Source organism: Pristis pectinata, chromosome 4 (assembly GCF_009764475.1).
Source record: "Pristis pectinata isolate sPriPec2 chromosome 4, sPriPec2.1.pri, whole genome shotgun sequence".
Lineage (NCBI taxonomy): Eukaryota > Metazoa > Chordata > Chondrichthyes > Rhinopristiformes > Pristidae > Pristis > Pristis pectinata.
The window spans coordinates 1551319-1573095 of NC_067408.1; the positions used below are offsets into that span (position 1 = coordinate 1551319).

At 48.5% G+C, this 21777-nt stretch overlaps 1 protein-coding gene across 1 annotated transcript in view; it reads left to right on the forward strand.

Annotated features, from left to right (window-relative positions):
• flt4 (fms related receptor tyrosine kinase 4) overlaps positions 1-21777 on the forward strand; it is a gene marked incomplete at its 5' end in the record, with an annotated part of 122234 nt that overhangs the window by 25173 nt on the left and 75284 nt on the right. Inside the window, 2 exons of the mRNA XM_052013299.1 lie at positions 5716-5812; positions 13604-13869. Of these exons, the coding sequence (XP_051869259.1) occupies positions 5716-5812; positions 13604-13869 (363 nt within the window). The remainder of the gene's footprint in view (positions 1-5715; positions 5813-13603; positions 13870-21777) is intronic.

The window sequence follows — 21777 nt, forward strand, 5'->3', positions numbered from 1 at the left end:
CACTTGCCCCTCAGGTCCCCTTTAAACCTCTCCCCTCTCACCTTACACCTATGCCCTCTAGTTCTCTGCTTCCCGGGAAAAAGACTATGAGTCTCTGTCATATCTATGACCCTCATAATTTTGTAGACCTCTCACCTCTCAACCTCCTACATTCAAGTCTCCCCTTATAACTACACCCTCCATTCCAGGCAACGTTCTGGTGAATCTCTCCACCTCATCCTAACATGGCGACCAGAACTGCATGCAATACTCCAAATGTGGCCCAACCAATGTTTTGTACAGCTGCAACGTGATGTCCCGACTCTTGTACTCAATGCCTCGGCCTATGCCTACCAATGCCTTCGTCACCTCCCTGTCACTGTCGGGGAGCTGTGGATTTGTGACCAAAATATGACCTCCCAAGAGGCCTTCCCATGCATTTGCCTGGAGTAAATCCCATCTGCCCCCACTCTGCCCACCTTTCCTGCTGACCCATGTCCCACTGTATCTTTAAACAACCTGCTTCCCTCTCTACAATTTCCATGTCATCTGCAAACTTACTAATCAGAGCACCTACATCCTCAGCTCAGTCGTTTGTCGTTATTAAAAACAACTGTGAAACCATGAAAGGGTTTTTCTGCATTTCAATGATATCACCTTTCATGCTTCTGAACTCAACAAGTATAGTCTGATGAGGTGCCATTGACCTGAATCACTAACTCTGTCTCTTTCTCCACAGATGCTGCCCGACCTGTTGAATATTTACAGCACTTACTGCTTTTATTATATTTGAGTACAAGTTCAGTCGGATTGATCATTCTCCATTCATCAAACCTCCCTTCCCAAGAATCTGTTTGGTTCACACCCACTTTCACAAGTATATCCTTGGGTAGGGAGACCGGACCTGTGCACAGAGTTCCAGATTTGGTCTCACAATAGGGCACTATTTAACTGGGTTCATGCGTACTTGAGTCCTCTTTACGATAAAGCCTAATGTGCCATTTCCTTTATCAATTGCTTGCTGTACCTACATGTTATAGAGTTGTACAGCATAGAAACAGACCCTTCGGCCCATCATGTCTATGCTAACCATCATGCCTATCTATTCTAATCCCACACCTGCATTAATTCCATCTCCCTTTGTGCCCTTCCATCCCCTTTAAACCTCCTCCCTCTCACCTTAAACCTGTGCCTCTAGTTTTAGACACCCCTATCCTGGGAACAGACTCTGGCTGTCTACTCTGGCTATGCATCCCATAATTTTATATACATCCATCACGTCATCTCTTAGCCTCCTTCGCTCCAGGGATGACATGGCAGCGTAGCGGGTAGCATGACACTATTACAGCGCCAGTGATTGGGGTTCAATTCCCGCTGTCTGTAAGGAGTTTGTACGTTCTCCCCGTGTCTGCGTGGGTTTCCTCCGGGTGCTCCGGTTTCCTCCCACATTCCAAAGCCGTACGGGTTAGTAGGCTAACATGGGTGTAATTGGGCGACACGGGCTTGTTGGGCCGGAAGGGCCTGTTACCGCGCTGTACAAATAAAAGTGAAAAAAAAAGAAAACAAACCCAACCGATCCAATCTCTCCTGATAACTCAAGCCCTTCAATCCAGGAAACATCCTCGTGAATCTTTTCTGAACCCTCTCTAGATTTATCATGTCCGTCCTATATTGTGGAGGCCAGAGCTGCACACAGCACTCCAAGTGTGGTCTAACAGCAGCTGTAATATGACGTCCCAACTCCTACACTCAATGCCTCAGCCAATGAAGACAAGCACACCATGCACCTTCTTCAGTACCCCATCTACCTGTGCTGCCACTTTCAGGGAACTATGTACCTGCACCCAGTGTCTCTCTGTTCACCACCACTCCCCAGGGCCCTGCCATTCACTATGTATAACCTGGCCTGTTTAACTTCCTGCAGTGATCTGTGTGCAAGAAAACCCAGGCCCCTCTTAACACCAACACCTTTCAATCTCCCACAACTTGAAAGACTTCACCCTTTATATTTTTCCCACCAATGTGGATGACCTGGCATGTTTTCACACTACTTTCCGTCTCCCCTGTCCTTGCCCATTCACTTATCCTGTCCATATCCCTCTGAAGCCTCTCTACAAACTCCTTACAGCTGGATTTGGGGGTAAGGGTTAAGAGATTCAGAGGGGATTTGAAGGGGACCTTCTTCACCCAGAGAGCAGTGAGTACCTGGAACACACGGCCTGAGAGAACAGTGGAGGCAGAGTCACTGACAGCATTGAAGAGGTGTCTGGACGGGCAATGGAATTGCCGAGGGATAGAAAACTACGGTCTAAGTGCTGGAAAATGGGATTAGTACGGGTGGGTGCCCACTGGTTAGTATGGACCTGGTGGGCTGAATGGCCTGCTTCCATGATGCATGACTATGACTCTCTGAGCCCACACTACCACCCAGCTTTGTGTCGTCAGCATATTTGGATATATTACACTTTGTCCTCCCGTCCAATGTTTGACCGAGACCTTGAACCACTGGAGACCCAACATCGATCCCTGAGGTACCCTGTTGGTCACAGATTCCCGACCTAAAAATTCCTACTCTATATCCATTAACCAATCCCATTCTTGCCTGCACATTACCCCCAATACCATCTAATTTTGTTCACTAACCTTTAGTATAAAACTTTAGTCAGACCACACTTGGAGTACTGTGTGCAGTTCTGGTTGCCCCATTACAGGAAGGATGTGGAGGCTTTGGAGAGGGTGCAGAAGAGGTTCACCAGGATGCTGCCTGGATTAGAGGGCATGAGCTGTAAGGAGAGGTTGGACAAACTTGAGTTGTTTTCTCTAGAGTGTCAGAGGCTGAGGGGAGACCTGATAGAGGTTTATAAAATTATGAGAGGCAGAGACAGGGTAGAGAGTCAGAATCAAATTCTACCCAGAGTGGAAATGTCAAACACCAGAAGACATGCATTTATGGTTAGAGGGGGGGAAGCTTAAAAGCAACGTGAGGGGCAAGTTTTTTATGCGGAGAATGGTAGGTGCCTGAAATGGGGTAGAGGTGGAAGCAGGTGGTCTGGTGCAGTTTAAGAGGCTTTTAGACAGGCACATGAATATGAAGGGACTGGAGGGATGTGGGTGATACACAGGAGGAGGACGTTTAGTATAAATTGGCATCAAGATCAGCACAACATTGTGGGCTGAATGGCCTGTCCCGTGCTGGACTGTTCTGTGTTCTATGTAACCTCTTGTGTGGCACCTTTTCTGAAGGCCTTTTGAAAGTCCAAATTCACCACATCAGCTGATCTCCCTTTGTCTATTCTGCTGGTTACAATCTCAAAAAAACTCTTTATCAGATTTGTCAAACTCTGTCCAGTCCTATTACTATTTTCTAGGTACCTGCTAACATTCCTTACTAATAGCTGCCTCCATCTTCCACCTTCTAATCCCAGTTTTTCCCCTCCCTCCCTCCCTCCTTAACTAGTGGGCTTACATTTGCCACATTTAAACGTTAGCTTGCACCCCACAGCAGGTAATAAGGAAGGTAAGTGCACTTCCTTGCAAGAGAGATGAATATAAAAGTAGGGAAGTCTTTCTACAACTGTACGGGGCATTGGTAAAACAACCTGGAGTAGTTTATTTCGGGAGGAATTTGGAGAAGCTTCCCAGGTTGATTCCTGGGTTGAAGGTGTGTTTGTATAAGGAAAGGTTGAAGAGATTGGATCAGTAATCACTGGAGTTTAGGAGAAGATGCAACTTGGAGTCATAAAGAACAGAAACAAGCCATTTGGCTCATCCTGTCTGTGCTAGCCATCGCCCCCATCTATACTAATCCCAATTATCAACACTTGGTCCGCAGCCTTCCATGTCGTGGTGAACCAAGTGCTCATCCAGGTACGACTTTGGTCTTGTGAGAGTCCCTGTCTCCACCACCCCCTCAGGCAGTGCATCCCACATCCCGACCACCCTCCAGGTTCTAGAGTCACAGAAACAGGCCCTTCAGCCCAGCACGTTGCCTACCTGAACTAGTCCCATTTGCCCACGTTTGGCCCATACCCCTTGAAACCTTTCCTCTCCGTGTACCCGTCCAAATGCTTTTTAAATGTCATAAATGCCCCCACCTCTACCACCTCTTTTGGCCACTCGTTCCATATACCCACCAGCCGGTGTGGGGAAAAATTCTTTTTCAGATCTTCTCTAAACCAATAATTCCTTACCTTCTACCCCTGCCCTCTGGTTTTAGTATCCACTTCATCGACATTCACTCACAATCCTGTACACCTCCATCAGGTCCCCCTCAGCCTCCTCTGCTCCAAGGGAAACAAACCCAACCTCTCCAGTTTCTCCGCATAACTAAAATCTTCCATCCCAGCCAACGTCCTGGTGAGTCGTCTCTGCACCCTCCCAGCCCAGTCACACCCTTAAATCTTATTGAAGTTATGAGGGAGCGTGACACAGTCAATGCTGAGGTGACATTTCCCTTCACTGGGGAAGCAAGACGTAGGAGGGCATTGTTTCAGAATAACGCCTCACCCGTTCCAGATGGAGATGAGGAAACTCTTCCCTCTGGAGACGATGAATCTCTAGAATTCTGTACACCACAGGGCAGTGGAGGTGCAGTCGCTGGTGTTGGGAGGTTATGTTACAGTTATACAAGATGTTGGTGAGGCCCCATTTGGAATATTGTGTTCAGCTGTGGTTACCCTGCTACACGAGAGACGCCATTTAAGCTGGAAAGAGTGCGGAGGAGATTTCCGAGGATGTTGCCGGGATTCGAAGGAAGGAGTTATGGAGAGATGTTGGGCAGGTTGCAACTTTATTCATTTGAGCGGAGAAGAGGTGTATAAAATCATGAGGGGGCGTAGATAGGGTGAATGCACTCAGTCTTTTTCCCAGGTTGGGGAATCAAGAAGTAGACGGCGTAGGTTTAAGGTGAGAGGGGAGAGATTTAATTGGAACCTGAGGGGTAACTTTGTCACCCAGAGGGTGGTCCGTATGTGGAACGAGCCACCAGAGGAAGTGGGTGAGGCAGGGACATTAACAACATTTAAAAGGCAACTGGACAGGTCCACGGCTAGGAAAGGTTTAGAGGGATATGGGCCAAATGTGGGCAAATAGGACTAGTTTAGATGGGAATCTTGGTTGGCATGGACCAGTTGGGCCGAAGGGCCTGTTTCCATGCTGTATTCAAGACTGGAATAGAGGTTGGGGAACTAGCCAGGAAGTGGAACTGAGCTAAGATCCAATCAGCTGAGAAGTTATAGAATGGGAGAGCAGGCTGTGGAACTGGCCGGCTAACTCCTGCCATTGCTTGTGGCCCAATGTTCTTACACTCCTTGGTCGAGTTCAACAGTGTGACCTTGTGCCGTAGAAGGAAGCTATCTCTTCCCAGAATATTTATTTTGGGTGAATTTTCCCAACTTATATCAGACAGAGAGGAGATGTGGATTGTTGGATTCACTGTCAACATACCGAGCTGAGTGAATCATATTTTCCTTGGATGGAACCATGCTGAGGTTGTGACACAGCAGGCACTACCGACTGCACCACTGCACTGCCCTCCACATTGAAACCATCCCTGGTGGGGTCGTTCCTCCCTGCCAGGTGATTCGATGGTCCTGGGAACCCGGGTGTGGATGTTCCAGAGTAACAATGCAGCGATGAATGATATCGTCTTCCGTCAGCCCTGGAGCCTCAGGGAAGGAGGTCCTTCTGTTGACTGTCGAGAGTTTGGAGTGATCAGAATCTCTTTGCTCTCTGTAGGTTTGATACGAGGTTTATCCATCTCAGCACCCACGCTCAACATCACGGGAACGGAGTACTCCATCACAGTGAGTGACACCCTCTCCATATCATGCAGGTGAGTGCAGCCAGAAGTGAGATTACAATCTTGCCTATCTCCCTGGATTGGAACCCAAGTCAATTTGTCTTCCTTATCAACAGTGCTCTCTGAGTAAAGAGGCTTCCCCCGGGTCCTCCTCTGATTCATTAGCAGTGGTCTGACTATTAACGGCATGATTGACAGGAGCCAGCCACAGGATATGAGGAAGCTGGTTTCTCCAGGCAGTTGCTGTGTTATTGGCAATCTTGTACAGATCATAGGACAAGAGAAAAATTCATTTCTTCATAATTACTCTTAGCTTGGATTGGCAGCTGTCCAGAAACACACAGAGGGAAAAGTCGCAGCCTCTGCTTTTGATGCAAGCGTGCAGCTGAGGTGGAGATGTGGGAGCCACGAGTTCAGGGAGGGATGGGTTTGTGTGTTGCCTCATTTGCTTTTAATTGACAACAAGGTGAACTGTAAGAAAGGATAACGTCACCTCACATGTCATCCCTGCTGAGGCCACACGTATTGCAGGAGTGCTGCACTGCTGGAGGGCAGTACTGCAGGAGTGCTGCACTGTTGGAGGGGCAATACTGAGGCAGCACTGAACTGATGGAAGGTCGATACTGAGGTAGCACTTACAAAGCTGCCAGAAAAAGCAGTGCGCCTAGGATGGCAGTTTTCTGGATTCAATGAGGAGCATCAGTATTGGGAGTTTTCTAGATTCAGTGACGAGAATCGGGATTGGAAGTGTTCTAGATTCAGTGATGATCAGGACTGAAAGTGTTCTAGATTCAGTGAGGAGGATCAGGGTTGGAAGTGTTCTAGATTCAGTGATGATCAGGGTTGGGAGTGTTCTAGATTCAGTGAGATGGATCAGGGTTGGGAGTGTTCCAGATTCAGTGAGATGGATCGGGGTTGGGAGTGTTCTAGATTCAGTGAGATGGATCAGGGTTGGGAGCGTTCCAGATTCAGTGAGATGGATCAGGGTTGGGAGTGTTCTAGATTCAGTGAGATGGATCAGGGTTGGGAGCGTTCCAGATTCAGTGAGATGGATTGGGGTTGGGAACGTTCCAGATTCAGTGAGATGGATCAGGGTTGGGAGTGTTCTAGATTCAGTGAGATGGATCAGGGTTGGGAGCGTTCCAGATTCAGTGAGATGGATTGGGGTTGGGAACGTTCCAGATTCAGTGAGATGGATCAGGGTTGGGAGTGTTCTAGATTCAGTGAGATGGATCAGGGTTGGGAGTGTTCCAGATTCAGTGAGATGGATCAGGGTTGGGAGTGTTCTAGATTCAGTGAGATGGATCAGGGTTGGGAGCGTTCCAGATTCAGTGAGATGGATTGGGGTTGGGAACGTTCCAGATTCAGTGAGATGGATCAGGGTTGGGAGTGTCCTAGATTCAGTGAGATGGATCAGGGTTGGGAGTGTCCTAGATTCAGTGAGATGGATCAGGGTTGGGAGCATTCAAGACAGTGAAGAGCATCAGGAAATCGACAAAGAAGGGAAGAGAGAATGAGAGGGAACCAGCAAGGAACGTAACAACAGACAGGAAGACCATCTGTGGGATTGTCAAAAGGAAAAGACGACCGAGGGTAAATGTGTGTCCCTTGCAGGCTGAGGTGGGATAATTCGTGATGTGACCCCACTATTTGTGGAAGGAGAGAGCAAGAAAACAGGGAACTGTCAGCCTGACGTTGGTAGTTGGGAAGATATTGGAATCTATAATGAAGGACGTGGTTTTGACACTTAGACAACAATAATATTAATTGAGGATTTATGAAAGGGAAAAGTCTGATGACTGTATCCGCATTCGTTGAGGAGGTTTTCAGTGAGTTTATGAGGTGGAACCAGTGGATGTGGGGTACTGGGATTCTCAGAGGCTTCAGATTCCCCACGGGAGGCTGGAGCATGTAGAAATGGAAGTGATGTTCCGGTGTGGGTTGAGAGTTGGTTGGAAGACGGAAAGCTCCCAGCGGGAATGTCCATCCTTCTTGGGTTGGCAGGCAGAGGCTACAGTAAAGTTCCAATAATTCTCGATCCAACTGTTCACAAATCCTGATGGTTCACCATCTGACCCAGTGGGTGACACGGCCACACTCCCCTCAGCTCACCAGGGTCCCAGCTCTGAAACTCCTTTCAAACTGACCAGGTTCACCGGAAAATTTACTATTATACAGTAAAATGTCTTTTTAAAAAAATGTGAATTAAAATTAGTACAATGGAGACAGCTGCCTGCTACAGTCTCCCAGATCCACCCCTGCTCCCCTCCCCTACCTGTACGTCACCCTACACCCCTCCTTGCCAATTACCTCGCACTCCTTTCTCACCACTCCCCTTCTCCTCTTATGTGGATGACACAAAGTTAGGAGGTGCTGTTGACAGTGAAGAAGGTTATCGTTGATCACAGGGGGATCTTGATCAGTTCGGGAAGTGGGCCGAGGAGTGGCAAATGGATTTCAATACAGATGAGTGTGAGGTGATGCATTTTGGAAAATCAAACCAGCGTAGGGCTTATACCATGAATGTAGGGCACCAGGGAGTCTAATTGAACAGAGGGACTTCAGAGTACAAGTGGAGAGTTCTTTGAAAGCAGAGTCACAGGTAGACAGGGTTGTGAAGAAGGCGTTTAGCACGCTGGCCTTCATCAGTCAAGGCATTAGTTCTTGCAGCAGATTGTTTGTTGCTCTAAATTAAAAGTGTGTTGGGATAACCAGAGCAATAACGTCAAATAGTCCACAGAATCCAGGAGCCTGGTACCACCAAAGTCCTGAGTGTGCCAGATGACCAGAGTTTCACTGTGGTGAGGTACCGCAGGGATCTGCACCCCAACTATTCACGGTCTCCATCAACCGCGTGGCCACAGGGACCAAAGGTACCATCTCCGAGTTTGCTGATTACACGAAGCCAGTGGAAATGTTAGCAGTGATGAGGGGCAAAGGGGCTTCAAGGGGATGTTGCCAATCTGAGTGATGGAGCACAACGGGAAAACCATGAGGTTATCCATGGTGATTGAAGAAATGTCCAGTATGTTTTAACGGTGAGTGATGGGGACCTGCGGATAATTAAAGAGACCTGGATGTCCCCGTACTCATGGAACTCAAAACTAATGTGTAGGTGCAGCAGGCAGCTCCAAAGGCAAATGATCATGGAGTCATACAGCTGAGGGAGGGTCCCACTGTGGGAGAAGCAGTACTGAGGGAACGCCCCACTGTGGGAGGGGCAGTACTGAGGGAGGGTCACACTGTGGGAGGGGCGGTACTGAGGGAACGCCCCACTGTGGGAGGGGCAGTACTGAGGGAGGGTCACACTGTGGGAGGGGTGGTACTGAGGGAACGCCCCACTGTGGGAGGGGCGGTGCTGAGGGAGGGTCACACTGTGGGAGGGGCACTACTGAGGGAGGGTCACACCGTGGGAGGGGCAGTACTGAGGGAGGGTCACACTGTGGGAGGGGCGGTACTGAGGGAGGGTCACACTGTGGGAGGGGCGGTACTGAGGGAGGGTCCCACTGTGGGAGGGGCAGTACTGAGGGAGGGTCACACTGTGGGACGGGTGGTACTGAGGGAGGGTCCCACTGTGGGAGGGGCAGTACTGAGGGAGAGTCACACTGTGGGAGGGGCGGTACTGAGGGAGGGTCACACTGTGGGAGGGGTAGTACTGAGGGAGGGTCCCACTGTGGGAGGGGCAGTACTGAGGGAGGGTCACACTGTGGGAGGGGTGGTACTGAGGAAACGCTAAGTGCTACGTATTCAGTATTTCAGATGAGGGTTTAACCAAGGCCTCAGGTACGCTGTCAGTAGACGTGTGTCTCTTGGGTGGTGCACAGGTTCCTCGGGCCAATATTTACCTCTCAAGCAACATCAATAATGTAGACACAAGAGATTCTGCAGCTGCTGGAATCTGGCGCAACACACACAAGATGTCGGAGGAACTCAGCAGGTCAGGCAGCATCTACCAGTCCTGATGAAGGGTCTCGACCCAAAATGTCGACTGGTTATTTCCCTCCATAGATGCTGCCTGACCCGCTGATTTCCTCCTGCATCTGGTGTGTGTAACATCAATAATGTGGCAGATTATCAGTCTGCGATCTGTGGGAGCTTGCTCTGTAGAAATCAGCGCTCACGCCTCCTTCCTGTGACAGAGACGTCAGTTACGAGTCAAGGCTTTAAGCTGCAAGCCCTGACTCACTGGCTGAGGGTGGGAGGGATGGGGGGGTCCCAGTGTGGGAGGGATTGGAGGAAGCGCAGGTACGATTTCAGGAAAGGAATGTAAGATCTGCCTGCTCTGTTGGAATCTTCCACAAGGGTGTTCTAGGTGTTGGGTCTCACACTGCGCTGGGGTGAGAGAATTGGGGAAAGAGGTTGATCTTACTGGTGGGAGAGACGGGTGTGTAGGTGAGTGACTGAACATAGAGGGTGGGTGATGAATGTGTGTGGAGGGAGAATGATTATCGGATTTAATGGGCGCCAGCTGTCTCGCTGCTCGGACACTGTCGAGAGCAGAGTACAGTAGGACGCAGATCTGCTAAGCAAAAGCAGATGTTATTCAGTGTTTGTGGCAACAAAGAGAAGCAGATGGAACGAGTCGATGATTTATATTGTAAACCCGTCCAAATCTCACACGGAGACACTTTGAATGTAACAGGCAAAGGCAATTCAGCCTCCAGTTCCCACCCACCTCCCGATCCCCATTGAGCAGCCCTGCGGGGCAGAGGGTACGTATGTACCACTTGGGGTTCATGTGGTCCCGACCATTGAACACCCTCCTGCTGTGTGAAATGTGGTCACCTCTCTCCACACCAGCTGGGTGCTGATAGTGTGGAACTATCCCAGTTGAGGGTTTCCTCTAAGGGCAGGGGGATCGGGGAGGCAGTAAATACTGGACGTCAGTCACGTAGCTGAGTTGAAAAGTAACGTAGCAATGACCATGAGAGCTGAAACGACAGCAAGGTGAGAGGCCAGGTGGACCGAGAACTCGAGGGACTGAGTAATGAGGAGAGGTTGGACAGACCAGGACTTTATTCCACGGTGTATAGGAGACTGAGATGATCTTACAGAGGTGTATAAAATCATGAGGGCCATAGATCGGGTGAATACACACAGTCTTTTCTCCAGGGAAGAGAATCAAAAGCTAGTGGGCATAGGTTTAAGGTGAGAGGGGAAGGATTTAAAAAGGACCTGAGGGGCAACTTCTTCACCAAGGGGGTGGTGGGTGTATTGGAATTGGTTTATTATTGTCACTTGTACTTGTACTTGTCTTGCACACCAATCGTACAGATCAATTTATTACACAGTACATTGAGGTAGTGCAAGGTAAAACAATAACAGAGTGCAGAGTAAAGTGTTGCAGCTACAGAGAAAGTGCAGCGCTGGCAGACAATAAGGTACAAGGTCATAACGAGGTAGATTGTGAGGTCAAGAGTCCACCTTATCATATGGAATGAGTTGCTAGAGGAAGTGTTGAGGCAGGTACAATAATGACACTTAAGAGGCACTTGGATAAGTAGGGGTTCAGAGGGATAAGGGCCAAATGCGGGCAAATGGGATTCTCATGGGTGGGCAACACAGTCAGCATGGACGAGTTGGGCTGAAGGGCCTGTTTCTGTGCTGTATTACTCTGACTCCATTCCACTCTCCCAGAACTCTCCCACAGGGTGAAGTCTTCACCTCAAGATCGGGTCTTTCACTTGCTTTCTACAGTACAGAAGGAGGCCCTTCAGCCCACTGTCCATGCTGGACCCCAGCAGAACAACTCCATCCATCCCACTCCCTCACTTTACTACCCTGTACTCCTGCAACTTCAACAGGCTCAGCCACCCCCCACCCTTTGATTCTTTTTGCCACATACCTACACCGAGGGTAATTTACAGTGACCAGTTGACTAACACCTTGTTGTTGGGATGTGGGAGGGAACCGGAGCACCCGGGGAATCCCACGTGGTCACAGGGAGAACGTGCGAACTCCACGCAGACACAGGCTGGGGTCCGGATTGTGAATCAGAAGCCACACCAGCCTGTGGTAGACTCACTGATGACGATTGATCACTGGGGTTATTCAACGTTCTCATTACAACGCTTGATTACTCAGAGGGGGTGGGATCATGGAACTCACCCCCACGGGGACCTGTGGAGGTGAACAGTGGAGGTGGATTTAAGGAGAAGCTGGTATCCACAAGGGAGGGAGAAACCGAGGACGCAGGAGGAGGAATGGAGAGGAGAGAGGAAAAACGTCGGCACGGAGAGGTGGGGGAGGCTCGATGGAAAAGGCAGAGTGTAGTGGAGCAAGGGTGTCGTTCTGGGTGGAGGTCTGTGACCAGTGGTGTTCTGCAGGAATCGGTGCCGGGACCTCTGCTGTTTGTGATACTTAGGGATAATTTGGGTGAAATTGGAGGTGGGCTGATGAGTAAGTTTACAGGTGGCACAAAGACTGGTAGAATTGTGGCCAGTGAAGAAGGTCGTCGAAGGATACAACAGGATCCAGATCTGTTGCAGTCGTGGGTGGAGAAATGGCAGATGGAGTTTCATCTGCGCAAGTTCAATCCGGGCAAGTGTGAGGGGTTGTTCTTTGGGAGGTCAAATGTAAGCGGAAAGTATTCAGTTAATGGCAGGATCCATCAGGATGTTGCCTGGATTCAGGGGTATGAGCTATAAGGAGAGGTCGGACAAACTGGGGTTGTTTTCTCTGGAACAGTGGAGGCTGAGGGGAGACCTGATAGAAGTTTATAAAATGATGAGAGGCACAGATAGGGTAGGCAGCCAGAGTCTTTTCCCCAGGGTGGGAATGTCAAATACTGGAGGGCATCACTTTAAGGTGAGAGGGGGAACTGTAAAGGAGATGTGTGGGGCAAGTCTTTTACACAGAGTGGTGGGTGCCTGGAACGGGCTGCCGGAGAGGTGGTGGAGGCAGGTATAGCAGCAATGTTCGAGGCATTTAGACAGGCAGAGGAACTGGGAGGGAATGGACAGATACAGACCACGTCCATGCAGACGTGGAGTTTAAATTGGCATCATGGTTGGCACAGACACGGTGGGCTGAAGGGCCTGTTCCTGTGCTGGACTGCTCGATGTTCTATCACGAGTCAGAGGGAGGTGTGGGTTCAGCCACCCACAGATTTATTGGTGCCCAACGTGGGCCGTGATAGGTAAAGGATGGAAACTGAGGGAGAACGATACCTGAGGGGGTGGGTCGTGGCTACATCCTGTCCTGATGGATGGGAGGAAATGGCGGTGGCCCAGGGAAATCAGAAGTGGAGAGGGAGAGGGACCTTCTTCCACAGCTGTGCAGTGGGGAAGCTGGGGAAGAAGGGAATGTGTGAGATGTGGTGCAGGAAGGCAGGAGAGGAAATTGTGGATGGTGAAGGGGAAGGTGATGGTGGGACAGGGGTGGGAAGTAACGTGCTCACTGTTGGTAATTTGTATATTACCCTCACAGGCACTGAGTTACAGTGAAAAACCTTGTTTGTGGGCCATCCATACAGATCGTTCCAAACATAAGTACATCGAGGTAGTACAAAGGGAAAAACAGGAACAGAGTGCAGAATAAAGTGTCACAGCTACAGAGAAAGTGCAGTGCAGGCAGACAATAAGGTGCAAGGGAATCTACCTGATGAGGTAGATTGAGGGATCAAGAGTTCATCTTTATTGTACAGGAGGTCCATTCAGGGGTCTGATAACAGCCGGATAGAAGCTGTCCTTGAGCCTGGTGGGACATGTTCTTGTTCAAGATCTGATTATGGATCCCAGCATCCTCCCACGACCGTCGATGGCTTTACTTGCCTGTGATCCCCTGGACAGTGATGTCACATGCCGTTCTCTCTGTTTGTTTCAGAGGTCAGAGGCCCCTGGGCTGGACTTGGCCAGGAAAGGTTGCAGTCAAGGAAGACACAAAGTCACCATCATACTGGCTGGAGGAAGCTGGTGGGCGGACCGTGAGTATAACGGAGTGTGAAGGAGTGGCCACACATCAATACTGCAAGACATTGACATTAACAGGAACCAGAGCCAATGACACGGGGTACTACCGCTGCTATTACCACTTCTTTGAATCGATTGTTGATGAGGTAACAGCAGTCAGCATTTACGTCTTTGTGAAAGGTAAGGTGCTCTCGGTTCGTTCTGGCGGTTGATGGGGACTGTTGTGACTACTTAACTGAGCCACAAGGAAGCTGTAACTGAGAGATAGAAAAGGCTTTATTCAACACAGCAGATCTTATGGGGACAACTTGGTTCTCTCCCAACACAATGTTTTATACTTTTTGAACACAAAGAGAACAATAAATGATTAACTAAAGTTTCAATGGCTATAACCACCTATGTAACTTTAACACTTTGAAAATAGGTAGCTTTGCAGAATTAACTATTTACAATGGAAGCGCATCCCAACCAGCAGAACCCCTGTGAATGTTCAATACTGGTGGCTGGTCTGAGAGCTTCCGAGCACCCAAAATATACCAGTCCTGATGAAGGGTCTCGGCCCGAAACATCAACTGTCCATTTCCCTCCACAGAGGCTGCCTGACCCGTTGAGTTCCTCCAGAGCTTTGTGTGTTGCTCCAGATTTCCAGCATCTTCAGCCTCTTGTGTACCCGAAATATCCCTCTGTTGTTACAGTGTTGAGGGACGGCCCTCTGAATATACAACTGGCCAGAATATTAAGTGACATAACAGACCTGTCCTGAACTGTGCATTAATTGCCAGGGATACGATGCGTTACTAGAGGAGATGGCCACTTACTGCCTTCCCTGGTCTCATCCCGAAGGTTTCAGTGAGCACCAATCAACATCCATTGTCTTCCCCTGAGTAGTTTCAATGGGACAAGATCAGAATGTCCCACACCCAAGGATCAATTTCAATAGCCCTAACATATCAGTTGAAGTTAAATTGTGAACAGGTTTTATTTCTGGAAGACTGGTTCTTGTTTTAATTAATATCTGCTCTCCATCATTTCATAACTCCAGAATAATCCCTCACAGGGATGATCAATTGTCACTGCAAGGCGATGAGCATTTATTAATGTGTAATATTCAACAATCATTATTTAATCTTGGTGTGCATTTTGGGAGATAAAATAAGGGCAGGACACACACAATGGATGGAAGGGCCCTGGAGGGTGTTGAGGAACAGAGGGACCTTGGTGTAGAAGTTCAGAGATCCACGGTCGAGGGCCCCACCACTACTGGACATAGGGGGTCTGAGCCCAGTGGGGGATCCCCTCCAACAGCAGAGGGGTGTATCACCCCAGGGGCCACATGAGTGGCAATGCTGCTATGTTTTAACATATTGAATGCATTGACCAAATGACACTAAGAACATAAAAGGGTTTTGCACTGTTTTTCTTTCATTTTGTATTTATATTTTATTATGAATAAAATTTATTTTTGAAATAAAAGTTCAGAGATCCCTGAAGGCGGCAGCACAGGTAGATAGGGTAGCAAAGATGACATAGGGGATGCTGGCCTTTATCAGCTGGGGCACAGAATATAAGAGCTGGGAATTTATGGGAAACTCCACAGGACATTGGTGAGGTCACCCCTTGGGTACTAATTTCAGTTCTGGTCACCAAGGTATAGGGAGGATGTGATATTTCTGGAGGGCTTGCAGAGACTCACCAGGACATTGCCTGAGATGGAGCGTTGCAGGGATGGGGAGAGACGGGAGAGGCTGGGTCTGCTCTCCCTGGTGTGGGGGACGCTGATACACAACTACCAGGGGTATAGACAGGGAAGGCAGCAGTAAACTTCTCTCCATTGCAGAGGTGTCTATACCCTGAAGGCAGGGGTTCAAGGTGAGGAGTAAAAGGTTTAGAGGGGACCTGAGGAGGATTTCTTTCCCCCAGAGGGGGGTTGGAACCTGGAACACATGGCCTGAGGGGGTGGTGGAGGCAGAGACTCTCACCACATTGAAGAAGCATCCGGACGAGCATTTGAATCACCAAGGCAGCGAAGGCGCAGACCAAGTGCTGGTGAACAGGATTAGTGTAGGTGGGTGGTTGGTGGTCAGCATGGGCACAATGGGCTGAATGGCCTGTTTCTGTGCTGTACAACTCTGTGACTGTGGTTATTGTGAGGTGCCAGTTATTCTGTGATAATTTATTACCATGAGGTGGTGAAAAGTTACTACTGTGCTGTGAATGATCGTTGCTGAGAGGTGATCCCAAGGTCGGAAGAAATTGCTGGGAGCAAGAGAACTACCAATAAACACATGGCAGCCAAGGAGACTCAGTACTGCCCCTCCCACAGTGTGCCCCTCCCTCAGTACTGCCCCTCCCACAGTGTGCCCCTCCCTCAGTACTGCCCCTCCCTCAGTACTGCCCCTCCCACAGTGTGCCCCTCCCACAGTGTGCCCCTCCCTCAGTACTCCCTCAGTAGAGCCCCGCCCTCAGTGTGACCCTCTCTCAGCATTTCTGTTCTTGTTTCTGAACTTGAAATTTCTTTAATAACTGGCCTTAATCTTCTGGACAAATTGCTAATTTTTTAAAAATTAGTTATATCAAAAAATAATCTATCTCTGAGTAAACAGGATGAAGATGGTCAGGAGTGGGGTCAGCAGCTAACCCTCACCCCTGCCACCCACAGCAAGACTAACAACTCCTCCAACCACCCCTGTCTGCATCCCCACGTTATATCTTCAAAGTCAAAGTCGAGTTTATTGTTATCTGTACAAGTCCAAGTGTGCACAGGTGCAATGAAAAACTTACTGCAGCAGCATCACAGGCACAGAGCATCAGATAAGCAGCATTCACAAGAAAAACATAAATTAAACATAAATTATACACAATTTTTACAAGAAAAAAATGCAATTAGACCAGACTTTAAATTCTTTGCTCACAGACTGGTCTGCTACAGTGCTGGGGGCTCTTGGCAAAACCTCAGTAACCAAATTAAACTGTTCAGAAACAGAACCAGGTTTATTATCGCTGACATATGACATGAAGTTTGTTGTTTTACGGCAGCAGTACAGTGCAAGACGTAAACTTACTATAAATTACAAAAATAGATAGTGCAAAAAAAGGAGTAACGAGGCAGTGTTCATGGGTTCATGGACCATTTAGAAACCTGATGGCGGAGGGGAAGAAGCTGTTTCTGAGTCGTTGAGTGAGGGTCTTCAGGCTCCCTGATGGTAGTAACGAGAAGAGGGCATGTCCCGGGTGGTGAGGGGCAGTAGTGATGGATGTCACCTTCTTGAGGCGCCGCCTCATGAAGATGTCCTCGATGGTGGGGAGGCTTGTGCCCATGATGGAGCTGGCTCAGTCTACAACTCAAAGGCATTTGGACAGGTAGTTGGATAGGGAAAGAGTGGTGTAATGTGGGCGGATGTGACCAGCATAGATAGCATCACAGTCGGGATGGACGAGTTGGGCCGAAGGGCCTGTTCCTGTACTGTACAGCTCTGTGACACTGTGACATGTTTCAGGAAATATTCTGATTTGACTGCATCTGAATTGATTGCAGATCAGTCAGTCATTGAAGGTTGAAGCTCATCTATGGATCCTGAATCCTTCTTGCTTTACGCAGCTTTACTGGAAATCCTTTCATCAAAATAGAATATTTCAAGCATAATCCATAGTTTTTGCAACACAGAGTATAGTTTATACCTTCTTACAATATAGGAGGCTATTCAGCCTACTGAGTCGACACTAGCTCTCAGAGCAATCCCATCAGTCCTATTCCACACTTATTTCCCCAGAACCTATTCTCCCCACACTCCCATCAACTCCCCCCAGATTCTACCCCTCACCCACACACTGGGGGTAATTTACAGCAGCCGATTAATCCACCGACCCGCATGTCTCCGGGATGTGGCAGGAAACTGGAGTATCCGGGGAAAGCTGACTGTCACAGGGAGAACTCTATACAGGTCAGGATTAAACCTGAGTCACTGGAGCTGTGCATCGGCAGTCCCACCAGCTACACCACTGTGCTGCCCTTCGATGGTCAGAACTGGGACAGAATGGGAACATTTTGATCCTTGAAGCATCTGATAAATGCAATAAACACAATAAAATGGACTCTTAATCTCACAATCTACCTCTTTATGACCTTGCACCTTATTGTCTGCCTGCACTGCACTTTCTCTGTAACTGTAACACTTTATTCTGCATTCTGTTATTGTTTTCCCTTAAACTACCTCGATGCACTGATGTGATGAAATGATCTGTATGAATGGCATGCAGAACAAAGTTTCTCACTGTAGCTTGGTACAGGTGACAATAATAAACCAATTCACCAATTTACCAATCCTCGGTGGGTGTGGCAGGTGAGATGTCCAGATGTTTCCACTTGCAGGAGAATCACAATGAGGGAACCGAGCGATAAGATCAGGGGTTGGTCACTTAAATCCGAGCAGCTTCTTCCCACAGCGGGCAAGATATCTCCAGAATTCTCTCACCTGGAGGGTTGTGGAAACCGCGTGCTCCCTCTCTAAACGCACCCGCGCGCGCACATAAGCGCGAAGACGGGCAGGCAGGCCGACCTGCCGGGACCCTCGGCCGCCCGCCGACACGTCCCATGGATGGCCAGCTTGGCCAGGCCCAGCAGGAGATCAGTACCACCCCTCCCACAGTGTGACCCTCCCTCAGTACTGTCCCCCCACAGTGTGACCCTCCCTCAGTACCACCGCCCCCCCCCCCCACGGTGCAGTTTGGTAAAACACTGTGAATTTATGAGCTCAGTTTGACTCCATAACCTGCTGCCCCAAATCCATGAATTGCTTCCCGCTGAGATCACTGACCGGATGAACATCAGTGGTAACTCCTGGGATTCTTCACCGGATAACTGAATATTGAAGGGCTGGGACCCGGGAATGCTAACACTGGGTGAGGACAGACAAGGAGAGGTAGAGTTTTGTCTGGGATCACTTGTTGGCTTTTCGCCCAGACAATATCCTGTCATTATTCTGTGGTGGGATTATAGTTCCCCATCCTGGGCCTGTGATATTTACTGGAGAGATCCACCAGCTTAAAGGGATGCTTTGTTTCACCCTGGACACCAGCTTGGTTCGCTTTCCAGATCCCAGCCCAATTGAAATTTGAGAAACAAATATATCTGCAGCTGCTTGAATCGGAAGCGAAAGCAGAAATTCTGGAAGAACTCAGTTAGTCAGACAGTAGAGCTTTACAGCATGGAAACAGGCCCTTCGGCCCACCACATCTATGCTGACCACCACACCTGTCTACACTAATCCCATTTACCTGCATTAATTCCATCTCCGTCTAGGCCCTGCTCATTCAAGTACTTGTCCAGATGCCTCTGAAGTGTTGTTCCTGTTCCTGCCTCCACCTCCTCCTCTGGCAGCTCGTTCCAGATACCAACTACTCTGTGTGTGAAACACTTACCCTTCAGATCCCCTTTAAACCTCCTCCCTCTCACCTTAAGCCTGCACCTTCTAGTTTTGACACCCCTACCACCCCTTCTTATGTGCCAAGGAGTACTTTGTTCCTTACGTTGTACCAGTACGTTCTGTTATACAATCCCCACAGAGTCTGCTCTGCCTGAAAACTAACTAAGTTTGCAGTTAAATACAGCTGCTGTCTGATATTCATTCTTAACCTTTTACGTTTCATCTTCTTATGAACCAGAAAGTCACTTGGCAAAGGTCATGAGTCAAGTCAGGTCAAGTTTATTGTCATGTGCACAAGTACGGTGAGGTACAGGTACAACGAAAAACTTGCTTGCAGAAGCATCACAGGCACGGAGGTTCAGACAACACTCAGAACATAAATTATATGTAAAATTATACAACATATGCATAAGTTATACATTTTTGACAAAAATATTTTATGTTTGGAAAGATATTTTTCTGAGTCTATTACCCATAATACCAATCCAACATTTCCAATGTTTAATTTGTGGAAACATGGAGTGTCACATGACCATTGTGAAATTCAGGTCCTTGCCTGAACAGTGGTATTGGTTTATTATTGTCACTTGTATAGAGGTACAGTGAAAAACTTGTCTTGCATGCCGATCGTACAGATCAATTCATTACACAGTACAGTTACATTGGGTTAGGACAGAGTGCATTGATGTAGTACAGGTAAAAACAATAACAGTACAGAGTAAAGTGTCACAGCTACAGAGAAAGTGCAGTGCAATAAGGTGCAAGGTCACAACTAGGTAGATCATGAGGTCAGACTCCATCTCATTGTATAAGGGAACCGTTCAATAGTCTTATCACAGTGGGGTAGAAGCTGTCCTTAAGTCTGGTGGTACGTGCCCTCAGGCTCCTGTATCTTCTACCTGATGGAAGAGGAGAGAAGAGAGAATGTCCCGGGTGGGTGGGGTCTTTGATTATGCTGGCTGCTACACCAAGGCAGCGAGAGGTAAAGACAGAGTCCAAGGAGGGGAGGCTGGTGTCCGTGATGCGCTGGGCTGTGTCCACAACTCTCTGCAGTTTCTTGCGGTCCTGGGCAGAGCAGTTGCCGTACCAAGCCGTGATGCATCCAGATAGGTTGCTTTCTATAGTGCATCTGTAAAAGTTGGTGAGTGTCAACGTTAATCCAGATCACAAATTGAAGCACCATCGCTTGCAAACAATGAGAAATAGGAGAGAAAGGGCAACAAAAACACAGACACAAATGAAAAAAATATTTTTCCTTCTTTATGAATCTGTGCAGAGCCTGACAAAGTTAATTTTCACAGTGAAATCGATTTTAGAACTCATATGGACAGACAAAGGAAAATAGGCAAAGGAGGTGAGAAGCCTCGCACGGCTCTTACATTTACAGCTCTCCTTGGACAGATGCCGCCTCTTAAAATATCACAACTTGCAATTTTATTTCATGTTAAAAAATTTAGATCTTTTCTTGTCCAATCCGATTCCATGGTATTCAATTAGTTCAGACAGAACACAGGTTTATTCCATTTCCTTCAAATACAGACTTATCACTTCCCGACTCCTGCTCCCTCTCTACCTCTCTCTCTCTACCTCTCTCTCTCTACCTCTCTCTCTCTCACTCTCTCTAACACTCTCTTTCTCTCTCTATCTCTCTCTGCCATGTAGCTCTGAAGGAACTCAAATTTGCAAAGCTTGAGCAACATTATCGAACTCAAGAGCATTCTCACTTCAAGTCAGTGTAGTAACAAAATACGACTTAATCTCAAGAGCTAAACAGATAGGACAGCTTACAACACAATCATACACACGTTGGGGATACTTGTAAACTAGAGCCGTGAAAGAGAAGAATGCTGTGAGATCGCATATGGTCGGATGGCCCCACGTCACCCAAAGCTCCAACAGCTTGTGAGCTGTCTCACTCTCTAATCTCTGAACAATGACAGAACTCAGCCTGTACCACCCATGTCCTACAACCAAGGGCATTGCGTCCAATCACCCTACAATGAGCAGAGGGCTGCAGCAGTTGGTGCCGCTGCCTCCCAGCTCCAGTGATCCAGGTTCAATCCCGACCTCCGGCACTGTCTGTTTGGAGTCTTCACGCTCTCCCTGTGACTGCGTGGGATTCCCCTGGGTGCTCCGGTTTCCTCCTACATCCCAACGATTTGTGGGTCAGTGGGTTAATTGGCCGCTGTAAATTGTCCCCAGTGTGTGGGTGAGGGGCAAGGAGCAGGCAGTTGGTGAGTGTGTGAGAGAGAATGGCACACAGGGAAATGTGAGGGGATGGATCTGACGAGGTAGCTCTGAGAGCTAGCATGGACTTGATGGAGGAATGAGCTCCTTTTATGTTGTAATTAAATCTGAAATTTATGAAGCACCCTCTCCCAGGGGCACCCTCCATGTCAGACCACCCTCACTTCCATTTACCTGTGGGATACGTGTTTGATTGCTGACAGTTACTCACATGGAGCTGGGCCCCACCACACTCACGCCCACATCTCTGACCTGTTATAGGTGCCACTGGTGGAGGCTTGTCTTGTCTAATCTGCTCCCCTCCCTACACCCCCACCAAAGCACACCCTACTGTCTCAGCACTCGATCTGTGTTGTGCCCGCACCTCCCAGAGCAAACCCTGAGGTGGCAGGGTTAGCAAGGGGGGGGTCCATATGAA